Source organism: Rhinichthys klamathensis, unplaced genomic scaffold (assembly GCF_029890125.1).
Source record: "Rhinichthys klamathensis goyatoka isolate OS25496 unplaced genomic scaffold, OSU_Roscu_1.1 h1tg000240l_1, whole genome shotgun sequence".
NCBI lineage: Eukaryota > Metazoa > Chordata > Actinopteri > Cypriniformes > Leuciscidae > Rhinichthys > Rhinichthys klamathensis.
Genome location: NW_026606762.1, coordinates 1,386,742 through 1,404,372, shown reverse-complemented (window position 1 = coordinate 1,404,372; position 17,631 = coordinate 1,386,742). Strand labels below are relative to the sequence as shown.

Here is a 17,631-nt window from a genome sequence, read left to right as displayed (position 1 = left end):
CTTTTAGATAAAGGGAAGTGAACGCTTGAAAGCTCTAATCCAAATAACTGAAGAAAAGGTATTGACTTTGTCTTAAATAATATAATATGATAATAATATAATGTGATAAAATAATATATTGTGAAACAGGGAAACAGTTATATTTCTGGGGCACAGGCCCCCATCACAAAAGAAGTGTTTCCATATTTTGATACTTTTATATATAGCCTACATTTATACATCAAATAAACACATAAATCCTCATCTTGCACTATTTTGCTTTTCTATCTTATAAAATATCCCTTTACTATTTCAGTTTGAGAAATAGTTGCAGACAAAACTGTCCGAATTAATCAAACTGAAACCATTTTTGCAAACACGTATGGAAACCTATTTCCGCCACATAAGGGGGAAAAAATCGTTCTTTGGTAAATCTTAATGGCATAAAAAGTTCTGAAAAGGAAATTATTAAGTCATAAAATTATGATAAAAAGTTGTAGTGTCTAAAAAAAAAGTCACAATCAAGACATAAAAATGTGAAAATATGAGATAAAAGGCGAAATTCACAAAGTCATAAGTATAACATATCAAGTCAAATTATGACATTAAAAAGTTGAAATTATGAGGCGAAAACATCTAAATTATGATGAATTTTTTTGTAATAATTTTGACTTTTTATGTCATAGTTTTGACTTTTTAAGTCGTAATTTCGACTAAGTCATATGTTCAACTTTTCATCTCTTAAATATAATTTGGACTTTTCAACTAAAATTATGATTTACAATAGTAGCCCATGATTTTTGTTTCTGATGAGGCGGAAATGGGCTATATAAGAGATTAATACACGAATAGTTCTATTTATTTAATCACAATATCTTCCACAGAGTGAAAAATTAACCCTTGAGAAGAACCTTGCTGAAGATCGAATGAACAAACTTAGAAGAGAAAACTCAGAATTAAAGGTGAGAGAGAGAATACTGAAGTGTGCAGTTACCCTACTGGCCACAGGGGGAGCTGTATTAACACTGTCCGATCATGTTTACAAGGGGAAATTAGAGGAATCTCACATGATACTGGCTGAGAAAAACAGGGACCTTACAAAGGTGATATTAAACTTGGTGATGATGATTGATTTTAGTCTTAGAAACAGAGTTCAGTACATGTGTGTCTTTCTTTTATGGCCTTGTTGTTTATTTGACATAGAAAAACATCCTGCTGGAAAAGCTGAAGGACACTCACTATGAAAGTCACAAAATGATCGAGGTATTCCAAGGTTGAGTCCATTATGAACATGTGAAATAATGGTTTGGCTATTCAGTGATGGCGTTCTGTTGTGTGCTAATGCATCTGAAGGGCCTGCAGTCAGAGTTGACGACACTACACGAGCACTCACAGCAAGCACTCTTCAGGTAAACTCCACGGGTGCATTTGCGGGGAAATTCAATTGGTACTTGTGAAAAGCAGCAACAATGAACCATCGTTTATGCTCTAAATCAGGGGTTTTCAAACCGGTGTCCGGGAGCAGGAGGTCTCTGCAAAAGTCTAGAGAAAAACTGACAAAAAAAGATAAATAAATAATAAGATTAAAAATAAACAAGTAAATGAATAAATTAGATTCAAATAAATAAATATAAAATGTGATTCAAATTAACAGTCACCTATTAAGTAGATTACATTGGATTAGAATAAAGGAAATAATTTGATTAAAATTAAATAAACAAATTAATACATTTAACAGTAATAATCAGTGATTAACTGTAGCCACAGAGTAGACCGTGAATGAGTTAAGGAAACACAGCGAACAGAGAGAAAACGAAAATAACAAGAAAGTGATGTGAAGGCCAAGTATGGTAACCCATGTTATCTGCATTTAAAGGGATACTCCACTTTTTTTTTGGAAATAGGCTCATTTTACAACTCCCCCAGAGTTAAACTGTTCAGTTTTACCGTTCTTGAATCCATTCAGCCGATCTCCGGTTCTTGCGGTACCACTTTTAGCATAGCTTAGCATACATCACTGAAGTGGACAAGACCATTAGCATTTCTCAAAAGCAATGACCAACGAGTTTCGATATTTTTCCTATTTAAACTTGACTCTTCTGTAGTTACATCGTCCACTAAGACCGACGGAAAATGTAAAGTTGCGATTTTCTAGGCTGATATGGCTTGGAACTATACTCTCATTCCTGCGTAATAATCAAGAAACTTCACTGCCGTACCATGAGTGCAGCAGGCGTAATGATATGACGCAGCGCCTGAAAATAGGCCACCTTCCGTCAACACAACGGAACTATTTTCAGGCGCTGCGTCATATCATTACGCCTGCTGCACTCATGGTACGGCAGTGAAGTTTCTTGATTATTACGCAGGAATGAGAGTATAGTTCCTAGCCATATCAGCCTAGAAAATCGCAACTTTACATTTTCCGTCGGTCTTAGTGGACGATGTAACTACAGAAGAGTCAAGTTTTAAATAGGAAAAATATCGAAACTCTTTGGTCATTTTTTTTTTGAGAAATGCTAATGGTCTTGTCCACTTCAGTGATGTATGCTAAGCTATGCTAAAAGTGGTACCGCCAGAACCGGAGATCGGCTGAATGGATTCAAAAACGGTCAAACTGAACAGTTTAACTCTGGGGGAGTTGTAAAATGAGCCTATTTCCAAAAAAAAGTGGAGTATCCCTTTAACCCATCCAAGTTAGTGCACACACATTAGGAGTAGTGAGTAGTGAACACACACACACAGCTAACAGTGGACACACTCACCCAGAGCAGTGGGAAGCCATTTTTGCAGTGGCGCCCGGGGAGCGATTGGTGGTTAGTTGCCTTTCTCAAGGGCGCCTCAGTCATTTCCGGCAGGTATTGAGAATCAAACCTGCATCCTTCAGGTTACCAGTTTGACTCTCTAACCATTAGGCCATGACTGTCTCAGACCATACATGTTACAGGACACCCTGGAAGGTAGCCCATATTTTGAGAGACAAAGCATTTTTACATAAATTTACTAGTCATTGAACATTTTTTTTTAATTGTGTGATAAAAAATGAACAAAATCCTCTTACATAATATGTGTATACATAGTTCTGTTTCATCGCTTTGTTTAAATGTTGTGCTTTTTTGTAAAGGAATTTTTTCATATTTTTGGCAGGTTAAATAAATACCACATCAGCTCTGGTGGTCCACAGAGGACAGGTGTGACAAACCATCAGTCTCTTCACCGTGAGATTCTGGATGCTCAACCGGTAATAGTCCATTAGTTTATTAACACATACAGTACACTGCTGGACCATCCGCTTACAGTGCGTTACCCCTCTGATGCATGAATTATTACATTCCTGAACTCTTTTAAATGATGTATCTTTAAGTTACTCATCTGTTCACCCTAGCTTGCATTTATTGTTATATATTCTAAAGCATCTCTTTATACAACTAAAGTACAACCATTGTTTTTAAATATTTAAAATAACATGATTTCCATAGAAAACACAGATTCTGTTATTTGCTGAGCTGTTTAAAAGACTGAAGAAACCCTTGTGAAAAAGAAGCGTGCTTAAAAGGTGCATTGTAGTGTAGGCTACTTGAAATCTTAAGAATATATATTTTTAAAACTACATGTACTTGCAAATATTATAATATTAATGAAATAAAAGGCAATGTAAAGAGAGAGTATAGCCTACACTTGCATGAATATTTCTTAACACACTTATGTACACTTTTAAAAAGAATACAATTGAAGCAATTATGAAAATTACAAATAAAGATGTACTTGAGTGAGCAAAACATTTTCTAAAGTTCAGCTAATTGTGTTTAATATAACTTTAAACTATGATAGCCTATAATTACTTTGCAATTTAGTGAAACATTACATTCAAGTATTCTTTTAAAGTGTATTGTTTATCTAATAATTACTCTTTTAAAAAGTAGCCTATATTAAAGTTTACTTCTTTTTCACAAAGGAAGGCTGCAATTGGTTTCAGACCTTTTTGATTGTTTCAATCCAAGTTACATATTTGTGCCAGTAGGTGGCGAAATGTGTCTGCCTTTATGATCATACCCCTGTTATATAATCTGTTCAAAGGCACCAATCCATTCAGAAATGAAGCAACTGAATAGATTCTGTTTTGTCTCAGCTTCGAACAGTTCTTGTTGGTGGCCCAAAAATAGAAGGAACTAGAAATATGTCTTTAAAATGTTAGATTATTGTGTATTGAATTGTTGTTTAAAAGCAATATAAGTGAAATGTGACGTAAAGGCCAAGTATGGTAACCATACTCCGAATTTGTTCTCTGTATTTAACCCATCCAAGTTAGTGCACACACATTAGGAGTAGTGAACACACACACACACACACACATACATTCGAACTCGGGTCTGCCCACAGTGCTATTGCTCCGATATATCACACCCATAATCGTAGTGTTGGTCTGATTACCTAGTCGGCCATATTGAACTTTCAAACAGAATCGTCCATAGTTGTTTCCATGCAGAATCTGTAAAACAGCCATTTGGTTTTCAACAGTTTTACATGTGGAAGTAAAATGTATGTACAGTATATGTCCTCTTCTACTCGTCTTTCAGTCCCAGAATGTGGCCATGGAGTCGATTTGCGGTTCTGTCAGCCAGATCTTACCCACCGTCCCCCAGAGAGGAGACATTCAAAACCTCCGAAAGATCAAGCCTGTAGAGTTGTCCCATATCCTGCACGCACAACTCTCGGAGACTGTGAGAAACACACACACACACACACACACACACACACACACACACACACACACAACACCAACATAATTGCTGGGGTTTTCTCTTAAAATACTCAAATAATAACAGAGAATCAAAGTTATTATACAGTTTATTAATATTGTTATTCAATCACACCAGAATTTAAACTTTTTCTGATTTTGGGACTTGTTGGTCAAGTCAAGTCACCTTTATTTATATAGCACTTTATATAATACAGATCGTTTCAAAGCAGCTTTACAGAGAGAACAGGAAAATAATGTGTGTTCGGCTGTTGTTCAGCTGAAGTCAGTTCAGTGTTGATTCAGGTCTGTTGTAAAGATCATCAATTATTAAATTAAAGTTAGATCATACATTTTAGGGTTTCATCCATAAAACAGTTCTGCAAAAATATAAAGTCATCGTCCAGCGCAGTTCAGTTCTCATACAACAGCGTCAGTTAGTCACATTAAGACTATAATTACCTGACATTTTTGTGCATAATTACTGAAATTGTGATTTTGTACAGTATATAATCTGTGACACTGGTTATACTTTACATTTTAAATATGCTTTTACAATTTATTCATTGTAATTGTCATTTTCAAAATTATAGAATTGTCCATTCTTGTAATATTATTTTTGCATTTATTTTAAATTTAATATAATTATTTACAATAGTAATATCAGTGATTGCATTTATTTGATATATTAAAAAGTGCACATACAGTCAAATGTATATTTTTTTAATATAATCAACTGGTGAAATCAGGCATTATGAGGACTAATATACATGATATTCAGTATTATATATATAGTATCATTAAACCTCTATAAGCTTTTATTTCGTCCCACATGCTTTACATATAAATATAAAGAAGGTGTTCAATGGCTCGTTCATGTTAAAAAATGTGTGGAAAAATGACAAAATACAAGCTCTGTGAATAATGCAGTTTGCTTGATATTTTGCTAATTTTGTGATTGCAAAATCCTGGAGGGACTGAATTATGTGTGTATATATACAGTATGTCACAGGGGTGGTTGTATAAACACACACGAAGATGATGGCAAATAGGTAAGATTTAATAAATTCAGTGAGTAATCTAAACAGGAACAGAGCGACATACAACACATCCAGTAAAGACTTGAGCAGACACTAAACTGACGGAGAACCGAACACATATACAGGTGATGTCGATGGTGATTGATGAGTGCACAGATGAACATAATAAGTGCCTTTGACAACAAATGAATGATTAAGGCAGACGATGATGAAACACAGAGTCCAAACAAATGTGATTGACAATATACTGTATGTGTTAACTAAAACCAAAAAAAAAAATGTTTCTTGAAATGAAATAAATTTGGACTCAAAATAAAATAAAATACACCAAAAAAAGTACTTATTTTATTTCACCCAGTTGCCAAGGAAACATTTCACATTTTTATTTAATTTAACTTAATGTACTAAAGTAAATTAACTAAAACTGAAAAAAAAAAAAAATATGAAAATTATATTTAAAAAATCAAATACTAATAAAACGACTTATACACAACCAAATGACAAAAAAAAGTAATATTAATAAAAACTACAATATTATCTCAAAGATACTAGAATAACACTGTAGTCGACCCTAAAAATACGGAAGCGTATTGCATTCACTTGAGGAAAAAAAATCTACTCTGTTTTTCTGAATTAACGAGTTAATTATCTCAGAATTACGAGATAATTTTTCATGGACAAAAAGTTTTTGCTCTGTTTTTCTGAATTAATGACTTAATTATCTCAAAATTATGAGTAACTCATTAATTCAAAAACAGAGTGAAAAAAATGTTTTTCAAGAAAAAAGTATCTCGTAATTCTGAGATAATTAACTGGTAATTCTGAGATAATTCAGAAAAACAGAGTAGATTTTTTTTCCTCAAGTGAATGCAAGACGCTTCCGTACAAAAATGACCAGTTGTTCCAAACATGCAATACTTTCTTTCTTTGTATCATCTGCTCTTCAGGACAAAGTTGGCAACAGTGCGAGTGAGAAGTTACAGAGACTCTCTCTGCAGGACCAACAACAGCATGGAAGTTCTAGGCATCAGCTGGTGACACTGTAATGAATCATTTCCATAATATTTCAACGTTGCTTTGCGTTGATGATCATGTTGTCCATCATGCTTTCCAGTCTAAAAGAGCTGGAGCTTCTTGAAGCTCCGCTGGCAGCGCGAGGACAGCACAAGACCAAGCGTCAGACACAGGAGGCTCACATAGCGGCTGCCATCACCTGGTGGAGGGGTCAGACTGCCCGAGATCCACAAGAGGCTGTGGCACACGCGCAGAAACAGATCCAAGGCCTGGCGGTCGATCGCACGAAAGCCCAGGTGGAAGAGACTAAGCGTGGCGTGAGGGAGCTTCTCAAAGACCAGGGAACCAGCACACAGGAAGACTCTCAGATTCAGTTCAGAGATGTGGCTGTGATCACCGATTCATCAGTAGAAGAAGACCTGCTGAAGTCCCTGAGGAAAGTGGAGGAGCTTATGGGCAGCGAGAAGAGGATGAAGGAGAGGATAGAGGCCATCAGCATGAGGGTGGAGAGAGCTGAAACCACTGAGAGGCAACTCAATGCCCTGGAGGACACGACCTCTGCCAACACACAGGTGTGCCAACACACTGCCAGGGAAAAGTTTAGACTAATTAAGATTTTTTTATATTTTTGAAAAGGCTGCATTTATTTGATCGAAATTACAGTAAAAATAGTAATATTGTGAAATATTATTTAACGTTACTGTTTTCTGTTTTAATATATTTTAAAATGTCTTTTATTCCCGTGATGCAAAGCTGTATTTTCCGCATCATTACTCCAGTCTTCAGTGTCACATGATCCTTCAGAAATCATGTGCTGATTTGGTTATTATTGGTGCTTCATTACCCCTTAACTGTCACCTGCCCGTATACGGGCAAACTAAATTTACTTCACTATATTACTATTAAATCCTAATCTAGTCATGACAAACTATATATCGTTGGAAAGGTCTAAGACTCCTAAATAGATATTTTGGCGCGGTTTTTTTCTTACAAATTATGAATGAACAGTAATATATGAATTTATGACAAGAGTGCGCCTCAAAAAATCGACGTCATTACAGGAGTTTCTGACCTTTGTCACAAAAAGTCGACGCACACACTTTTAATAATTGGAACTTTGGTTTTTAGTGCTAAAAGTTCATAATAAAACATAATCTAGTATTTGTCAATAAAAAAATATCAAATTATATTTTAAAAAGTAAAGTAAGAAGTCCTCTAAAAAGTATAATATATATTATATATATATATATAATTTTTTTATTATTATTATATCACATATTTTAGTAGTTATCATAAATTAGGTATCATTTGAAAGCTTACGAACTCAGAATTCATCCTGTGAAAACCGTTTTGAAATTGGACGTTGCGTTACCATAGAAACGGTACTTTTTATTAGGCCCCTCCCCTTTTGGGCATCATCTTTCATAATTTATTATCAAAACCTTTTCTAATCTTGACAAAACACATATTGTCAGAAAGGTCTGAGTCTCAAGGTTCCATATTTAGTGACAGAAGTGATATTTGGATAGAAATTTATTAATTTGTTATGGCAGAATGCATACAATTAAATTCAATGGAATTCAATGGCACCCGGTGGCTATTTTTGGTATAACGCCTAAACAAAATCTCATGGGAACTTCAATTTTTGTGATATCAACTTTAAATTTGGAACACAACTTGGTTAGATATATAGCTTTCATTTTATAGTAATTTTATATTAAAAAATATTTTGTAAAATATTTATTTTATATTTAAAAAAAAATATTAATAAAGTATATTTGATTTACTGTAAATTATAACTTCCATAACTTTTTCATACTTAAATTTTTTGAAGTGCTTTCACTTTAGTAATAATCTGCTGATTGTTTTCTTTAAAACAAGACCAAACTTAGGTCTATATTCCAAAGCGTTCTTGAATTACAACCATTTAAGTTTGTATAGTGCATTTTAATGTAAATTATCAAAAGGGGGGGTGACAGGTAAAGGGTTAAGAAAAAAATCGTATTATTATCAATGTTGAATTCTTTTTTTACCGCTTAATATTTTTGTGGACACTTATACATTTTTCAGGTGAATATAGAAAAACAGCATTTATTCAAAATATAAATCTTTTGCATATTACATATAAATGTCTTTACTGCCACCTTTGATCAGATTAATGTTGCTGAATAATAGTGTGTATATATACTGTATATATATATATACACACACACACATTAAATCTTTCTTACCCCAAACTTTTTAATTGTATCACAGCTTACACAAAAATATTAGTCCGTATAAACAGTTTGATAAAAACATTGATCATAAGAAATCTTTCATGAGCATCAGATCATCATATTATCATGATTTCTGAGGGATCATGTGACACTGAAGACTGGAGTAATGATGCTGAAAATTCAACTTTGCATCACAGGAATAAATTACATTATAAAATATATTCAAATAGAAAACAGTTGTTTTAAATTGTAATAATATTTCACAATATTAAAGTTTTTACTGGATTTTTGACCAAATAAATGCAGCCTTGGTGAGCAGAAGAGACATTCCAAACTTTTGAATGGTAATTTATATTGAGTTTGTAACCTGCACACTATGGCAATAATTGATCTAACATGTTCTTTGTTTTGTTCTAGTCGTTTTGTATGTCTCAATCTGTGTCTACTGGCGTCCTGGGTTGTAGCTCAGCTGACATCACATCCATTTCCACACCACAGACTCTCCCTCAGACAAGCGCCCTCACTCCATTCTCATCCAAAAACGGTATTGACTACCTCTGAATATATCTTTGTCACACTTTGTATGTTGTTGTTCCAGTTGTGACGTTGCAGAAATAGAAACCATTTCTAAAGGGGCTTTCGCACCGGAGGAACATTTTCATAGTTCCTATAACTATTGGCAGAACTATCGCACCGCAGGAACTGGGAATGATTTTAGGATTTTAGATGATAATTTTAGATTTTCACACTGGGCAGTTATAGTTATACTAGCCACCAGGGCCGTCCCCTGAGAACAAAATTTCCCACTAGGACCATTTTTCTGCTCACTTACGTCCTGCCGCACTGATTGTTGTGCGGGACTTTTATTTTGACGGCACTGAGAACGCTAGAGCCTGAGCACACAGCACTCCCATTCTCCATCTTCATTAGTTTCTAATGTTTAACAGTCCTATGTAATATGATATTAGATATGACTGTTAAACACGGAAAGTAAACTGGATACTCAAGGGCATAAAAAATGGCAAGCCCAAAAACACTACGCTTTTTTTGTCTTAACCACAAATGATTGGTCAGGAAATTAGCCAAATTTAAGCAAATGCACTACTTTTACACATATATTTATATTAGTAGTATTATATTTTTAATTCAGCCTGTGTAAAAGGATTTTTCAGTTGGACTCTTTCTGCTGGTTACATCATGATGCCAGTTGCGAAAAATGAGTGAAACAGTGAATTATTTAATCACTCATATCTTTTAAAACCTCTAATTCATTCAGGAATTAACACGTTTTTTTATGAGTGAATCGTTGAATCTTTCACTCAACCGAGTTCATTCATCCAGCCTTTACTGTATGTTGTTTAGAGGCGCAGAACTAGTCATTCTGCTTTGCCTTTCTATGGAAATATTTTTCCAAATAGTTGACAAAGTAAAAATACATACAGTAACTGGCAAGATTGTGTATAACATTTAAACTGCTCAATATAAAAAAAAAAATTATTTAACTGCTGAATAAAAGCAATCTTACAGATTCGATATTCGATTCATGATGAACACTGACTGTCAACAAACGGAAGTGCTAAAATAACGATAATGATAACGCAATCTTGTTATCCATTGTTTGGAAACATTGTTGTTAACAAAAAATAAAACTCACTGAAATAAAGGTGAAATAAAATATAATTAGTAGATGAAATATTTAAACTTAAATTAGAAATATTGCTTTGGCAACTAACTGAAGTTTATGTCGAATTAATGCTAAATAGAAAAATACAAAACAAACTAATAAAGTTGACAAGCACATAAAATTACTAAAGCATAAACTAAAATTAAAATTAAAACTGAAAAATCTAAAACTATTCATATAAATAAAACTAAAAAATATATACACTACCGTTCAAAAGTTTGGGGTCGGTACGATTTTAAATACTTTTAAAATAATTATCTTCTGTTAACCATGGCTGCGCTTATTTGATTAAAAATACAACAAAAATCAGTTATAGTATTAAATAATTTTCCAGTGTAAATCAGCTGTTTTCTGTGTGAATATATAGTAAAGTGTAATTTATTCCTGTGATCAAAGCTGAATTTTCAGCATCACCAGTGTCAGTGTCTTCAGTGTCAAATGATCCTTCACAAATCAGTATAATATGAGGATTTGATGCTCAAGAAACATTTATTATTATTATCAATGTTGAAACAGTTGTTGGTCTGTCAGTTGTACAGTTTTTTTTTTTTTTTTGTGGATTCTTTGATGAATAGGAAGTTCAAAAGAACAGCATTTGTTTGAAATAGAATCTTTTGTAACATTATAAATGTCTTTACTGTCCTTGATAAATAAAAGTATTGATTTCTTTCCTCCAAAAAATAAAAATAAAATTCTCACTGACCCCAAACTTTTGAACGGTAGTGTATATATTTTAAAAACAGAAAGTATTCTTACATAGAAGTGACACCGTTATCACCTCATCAAGTACTTTATAAATAATCAATCCCATGTTTTCCATATACATTTTTTGCAGACAAATAAAAGGTGTTTACAGCACTTCCAAAATGAGATGGGGTGTCTAAAAAAAAAGAGAAGAACAAGCAACACAACAGATCACCTGAAAAAAAACCATAAACACCATCAACCCTACACTGTACACGTTGGTATCTGCTTTTTCAACATAACTGAATGAGGGGTTTTTTGCGGTATTTGTGTGTGTGTTCTCTCACGGTGTAACCTCCTTCCTGCTGTGTCTGTAGGGAGCTCTGTGGCTCTGGCCCAAGTGCAGATGCTGTTTAGAGTTGAGTTCACACATGCGATATGAGCCCTTAATCGGGTTTAATCATTCGATAACTTTGTGGAATAGCAAGTCGCTGTGCTTGTGTGCTGTGCTTACTAAACAAAAGCAGATGTCTGTGTTAGTGTGTGTATATCTGATACAAACACTGTCTTCCCAAGCCTTTTCCCTCGGCTTATTTTGTGGATGACGAAAAGTGTTGCATTTGATTATCAAATGAGCAGTCCAAAGTGAAGTGAAATATGCCTGCTATAATACGGCTGACCGTCTCGCATATGCTTTGTGTTTTATGGCTGATGTCTATAACTGTTTCACGGAGATAACATTGCGTGCAAGTGTGTTTCAAAAACAATCACACTCTCTCTGAGCAAAAGAGCACATTTACATAAAATCTTCTGCCTAAAATTGTTTTGATAAACCTAACTTTAAAGACAAGAGTTATAAAAACAGCGGTTTGACATTAAAAATATACATTACCGTTCAAAAATTGTTGGGGTTGGTTGGTCTCTTCTGCAGTTGTTTGATCCAAAAATACAGTAAAAACGATAATTTTGTGAAATATCATTACAATTTAAACGGTTTACTCTTGTAATATATTTTAAAATGTAATTTATTCCTGTGATGCAAAGCTGAATTTTCAGAATCACTCCAGGCGATCCTTCAGAAATCATTCTAATGTATCAAGAAACATTTCTTCTTATTAAATCATGTTGAAAACAGGTTGTATTTATGAAAACCGTAATACATTTTTTCTGTATTCTTTAGTGAAGATTCATAAGAACAGCATTTATTTGTAATAGAAATGTTTTGTAACAATATAAAGGTTTTTAATGTCATTTTTGGTCAATTTAACGTCAAATTTTGAACTGTAACTTTTAAACTGTAAACCTCAGACCAACCCATGCATGGAATCACAGAAAATTGACATTAAAATTATAAACCTGTGTGACTAGAAATGTTTGTAAATCAGTCATTTTGTACTCTATGCAAGAAAGTAATACAGGTGTGGAACAATATGAGGGTAAGTAAATGTTTGATTATCTATCTGCATATTATTGTGTCATCATTAGTACTCTCTCAGAGGATGTTTGTTTGGTTTTATAACTTGCAAATGTTTCAGCATGCTATAAAGCGCATCCACAGAACCGAAGAAGATTCTAGAGAAGTTTATAGCCGAGAGGCGCAATGCAAAGCATTTACCACATTACTTCACCGTACAGAAAAGCCTGTTCCTCTGGGAGAGGACATTTGCATTTGGTGTAGCGTTTAGCTGTTGTGATATGGTTACAAAAGTTCTGTGATCTTTAATGAAGTTCCTCTTTTTAGTTTTAGTTTCTTGGTCAGGTGATAATATATATATAATATTCATCTGAATGAATAACATCTGCTGTAAGTCCTTCAGCTCCTGAAGCACTAAAAGTGGAGGGATAATTGTTGAATGGAAGTGAAGGGGCTCGTTTAACCCAGGCGATGAATTATAAACTCGGTTATTGATTTAGATGTTTTAAGATGAAAAACTCATTTCTGAGCATAAATGATTATCGTTATTTGTAGAGCATCACTGAACCTTTTACGACTGCAAGACTGTGCTGTCCAACTGATACACGCGTCTAAAGGAAATGAAACAATGAGTCTGTGCCTCGCCAAGTGCTTTCAGCCAGAGGATCAAGCTCATGTAAATGGTTGCCAGGTTATTGTTGCCCTTAGATATGGAGGCAGGGAGGAAGGGAGGGTGAGAGAGAGAGAGAGGCTGAAAGAAGTATTGAAAACTCTGCTGTCAATCAAGCGCTACGCCTCCTTTAGTGCGTCATGCTGTTAGATGGCCGACTATTTAATGTGCATTTTAACACTTGTGCATTTGCATGACAGACCCGTGACTTGCAAATAAGCCTGGATCTCTTCAAACAGGTGCCTGGCTTCTATACACGCGAGCAGAGGACCACAGCAACAGGGTAAAAAGAAAAAAGCTCTTTATTTTTATTATATTGTTTGTTCGTTTTTCATTATTGTCTGTTCAATTTTTACTGTGGAGTTTTACGTTAAATCTTGAAATATCCCAGAGTATCTCCACTGCAGATTACTTGTGTTTTTGTGTCATTTGTTTGTGCTTGCTAAGGCAAACCTCACTGTTACCATGGGTAATACTTACAGGTTCAGGGGTTGCTTGTTAAACCATGGATAAACGATACCAAAATGCTACCTAAAATCATGCTGATCATTGAAGATAGATTTTTTTTTTTTAAATTGCCACCCAGAGATATTGAACGAAGTGAGCCATATCTAGACTAGAGACCAAAATGTAATGCAGGCCTATTTTGACCGATTTGGACCAATTAGCAAACACCCAGAAATCCCTAGTAAACTTTTAAAGGGGAACTATGCAGTTTTTTTTAGCTTAACTGAACAGCTTCGGAGTTATTGGAATGGTTATATGACTTTTTTCGGGTTGAATGGTGGCCGTCTAGCCCCCCCCTGGTGCCTGTGAGCGGAAAAACCACACTTGAAACTTTGGCCTGGCAGGCGATATATTTTTTTCCCAGGATGGTAGGGGAAGGTACCGCCTTTTTCGCCTCTGATTGGCTAGAAGGGTTCTCCTCCGATTGGTTATTTGATTTGGGTTAGTGTGTGTGTGTGTGATGGGTAGGTTTAGGGGTCGGGTTAGTGTGTGTGTGTGTGATGGGTAGGTTTAGAGGTTGTGTGTGTGTATATGTGTAACTTCTCATCTGAAGAGATGACGTTTCACGGCCAAATCAAATAACCAATCGGAGGAGAGCCCTTCTAGCCAATCAGAGGCGAAAAAGGCGGTACCTTCCCCTACCATCCTGGGAAAAAAATATAGCTGAGCCTCAGCGTCTGGAAGTATCGCGTGATATCAGCTCTCGTGTTGTAACGAATTGCTTTACGGCACTGCACACATACACGCCCCAATCCAGGATCCGGCTAGCTATAAGAACAAGGTAGGGATGGAGGTTTTCACACTATCGTCATGGCTGAGCCGGCATATAAGAAGCAGAAAGCATTGTCGAGGAACAGAGAAAGAGGAAACGGCAGACTGACCGAGCGAGGAGTCAGACACGAGCATAGGCGTAATTTGCGGGTGGGACATGTCCCCACCACTTTTTGCCAGGGTCGATTGTGTCCCCACCACTTTTGAAACATCTCGCGGCACGGATGTACCAATACAAATTAATAAAACATCTCCAGTTAACTCTAGTAGAGCATTCATTTCGTTCGTTTGTTAAATAAAGCTGCAGTCCGCAGTTTTTCCTCTTTGTCGCCATCTCTGTTCGAAATCTGCAATTGCAGTTATTCGCGGAATTATCAACTTTACGTGAGTTGTACTTCAACACCCTCGACACGGCACAGCGCGAATGAACACAATGTTTGAGGAGAGTGTGCAGCTGTCAATCACCGCGCCGGTGTGGATACTGCCATTCAGAATCACAGATTATTCTTTTTGGAAGTATCAACATAATAATTTTCACCGGAAAATGTCATCTAAACTAGTAAGTAACATCCACTGTTGTTCTGGTTCTGACATTGCAGTAAATCGTGCTGATTAAATCTAACAATCGCTTATTATATCACGCAAAACCGTGCAAATTATACTTTGTTCTCAAATTGTTAGTTAACAATGTCAGCATTGCGTGACTACATGATATGTCCTTCCGATATGTATCCTTGTTTTCGCATCGGTCCGGTTGCAGTCTCTTTTATCTGTAAGTTAGCCACTCCGAAGTCTGAACGAAGTCTTTTGCATTTTACAGCGGGTGAATCTCCAGTTGTCACTGGTGATTGTTGTTTGAACCTTTCTGGATCCGCCATGAAATTGATGTTTAATTATATCAAGTGCTGTGAAAAGGCTATAAATCTCCACCTCCAACATCCTCACACGCAATATAGCCTACTAGCCGAGACTCCTTCTTCATGTGTACAGATGTGACATAATGACGCAAAGACATGTTAGAATCTCCCACGGAAATCCACCAGTACCACTGGAATTAAAAACATTATTACAAGCTTACCGTTTTGAATCGAGCTACGGCAAGCAGATAGTTTTGAACACTGGCTGGTTATGTATTTTCTCAAATATGTATTTTGGATCATTTTTAACCCAAAAAAAGCTACGGACTGCAGCTTTAAATAAGAGGCGATCTGAAATGTGTTGTTTTTGAAATCAAGTGACCAAAGTGCTCGTTGCCGCTGCGATCAGTGGCGCGAATGAAGTGTTCTGGTGTGACTCGCGCACAGTCTTCACACGGACGAGAGTTTTAATCCGTTGCGGAGAGACTCTCTGTATTCGTTACGGTGAAATCACAAAACATAATGCACAAAAAAAACGTGTCCCTGCTTGATATTCAACCACTAATAAACAATCGGAGGAAAAAAAACTATACTACTTAGTGCGGATTAGAACCCAGAACCTCTGACACGCTTGGCAAAAGTTCTGTCACTGGACCATTAAAGTACATGGGGATAACAGTCGGATCTATGTATTTATTCACGTGAAAATTCTCACCACTAACAACATATATTAGATCTCATTAAACGACAAATTAAACACAATGCACTATTGTATACTATGTAACACGTCACGCCATGTCACGCTCTGCGTGAGTGGTATTTACGACAGTAACGTTAAATATAAGTACTCCACAGCGACTCTAGGGGTCGCTGTTTGACAAAAACGTAATTCCTGCATAGTGTGCCTTTAAAGCATTGCTGTGAATGACTGAATGTTCTTCAGGGTTTACACTTTTATCGCCAATGAATCCATTTCTCACTTGAATTTTAGGTTGTTCGTAATGGGGAATTTTTTAAATTCAAATAGCTTGACAATAACTAGAAAAATGTATATTCATAAATGTTTATCCACAATGACTTTTCCAGGTCTTGAAACCACATTTTTAAAATTCCTGCATAGGTTTTCCAAGATTGTAGAATGTAATAAAAATGTGATAGTCGGTTCGGCCCCATTCACCAGTAACAGCGGATTATCAGTGAATCCCAGTTGTCTCCGATGAAAGTTTATAAAACTATCCGTGTAAAATGATCGCTACAGAGGCGGGTGTTGGCGGTGATCCTCAGCTCTCCATCAAGGTTGGCTCTTCACAAAATTAATCCACCTCTTCTTGATGTGATCGTTTTTAGGAAATTTAAATAAAGACACCGATCTGTTTTGTACATGATCGCATCCAGGAGGTAGCCTACGCATTTCCGTGTCGAAGGCATTGCTAGCTAGCAAACTGTAGGCTGTACTAACTAATAGTACTGACAGTAACTCACGATTGAGCGGCGAACTGATGCGAATGTGCTCTATTGTTAGGGGAGGAGCCAGCCTCAGTGCGTCATCAAGTAGGGGCGTGTCCACGAGGTCAGGGGCTCCAGTGCGTCATCGAGCCCCGTTTTAGCCCCGCCCAAAAAATCCGGAAAATAGCAATGGTGAAAAACTGTTTAACGGTCTAACTACACAATTCAGTACTTCACAGTTCACAGTCTTTGTAATATGTTTTAGCAATACATTTCTAACATTTATAATGGGTTTAGATTTTTTTTTTTAGAATTGCCTTTACAGGGACTTTAAGTGATTAAACGTAACTGTAACAAAGTTCAAGTTCAGGGAGGAAGGAGGTGGAGATTATACGTAACTTTAATCGTTAAATAAACAAGCAACAAAACGAAAGGATCGGCAGCAGCCGAATGCGGCATATAAGCATAATAAAACGTAAAATGTCCCACGGCTCTCGGCCCCACCCTGCTTCATACCACAGTAATGTTAATAAAACTATGAGCTCATCCATGACCATGATTTCTGCCTATGACTCCCGTCGGCTGTGGAGGTGAAACTCCCATGATTC

The 17,631-nt window shown here is 35.8% G+C and overlaps 2 protein-coding genes across 6 annotated transcripts in view; both read left to right on the top strand.

Moving 5' to 3' along the window:
- The first annotated feature begins 10 nt into the window (after nt 1–10).
- Nucleotides 11–7,403, top strand: LOC130100354 (uncharacterized). Its single transcript, XM_056265782.1, has 9 exons — nt 11–58; nt 864–941; nt 1,026–1,082; nt 1,183–1,242; nt 1,333–1,388; nt 3,127–3,220; nt 4,557–4,700; nt 6,705–6,799; nt 6,872–7,403. Exons 2-9 carry the CDS (start codon nt 906–908, stop codon nt 7,401–7,403), a joined length of 1,074 nt encoding a protein of 357 aa, XP_056121757.1. The 5' UTR covers nt 11–58; nt 864–905.
- A 2,008-nt stretch (nt 7,404–9,411) lies between these two features.
- The window catches only part of mrvi1 (murine retrovirus integration site 1 homolog), a 50,446-nt gene continuing 42,226 nt past the window's right edge, over nt 9,412–17,631 (top strand). For all 5 annotated transcript variants that reach the window (XM_056265733.1, XM_056265732.1, XM_056265730.1 and 2 more), the window contains exon 1: nt 9,412–9,534. In XM_056265733.1, the coding sequence (XP_056121708.1) occupies nt 9,417–9,534 (118 nt within the window). In that variant the 5' untranslated portion in view covers nt 9,412–9,416. The remainder of the gene's footprint in view (nt 9,535–17,631) is intronic.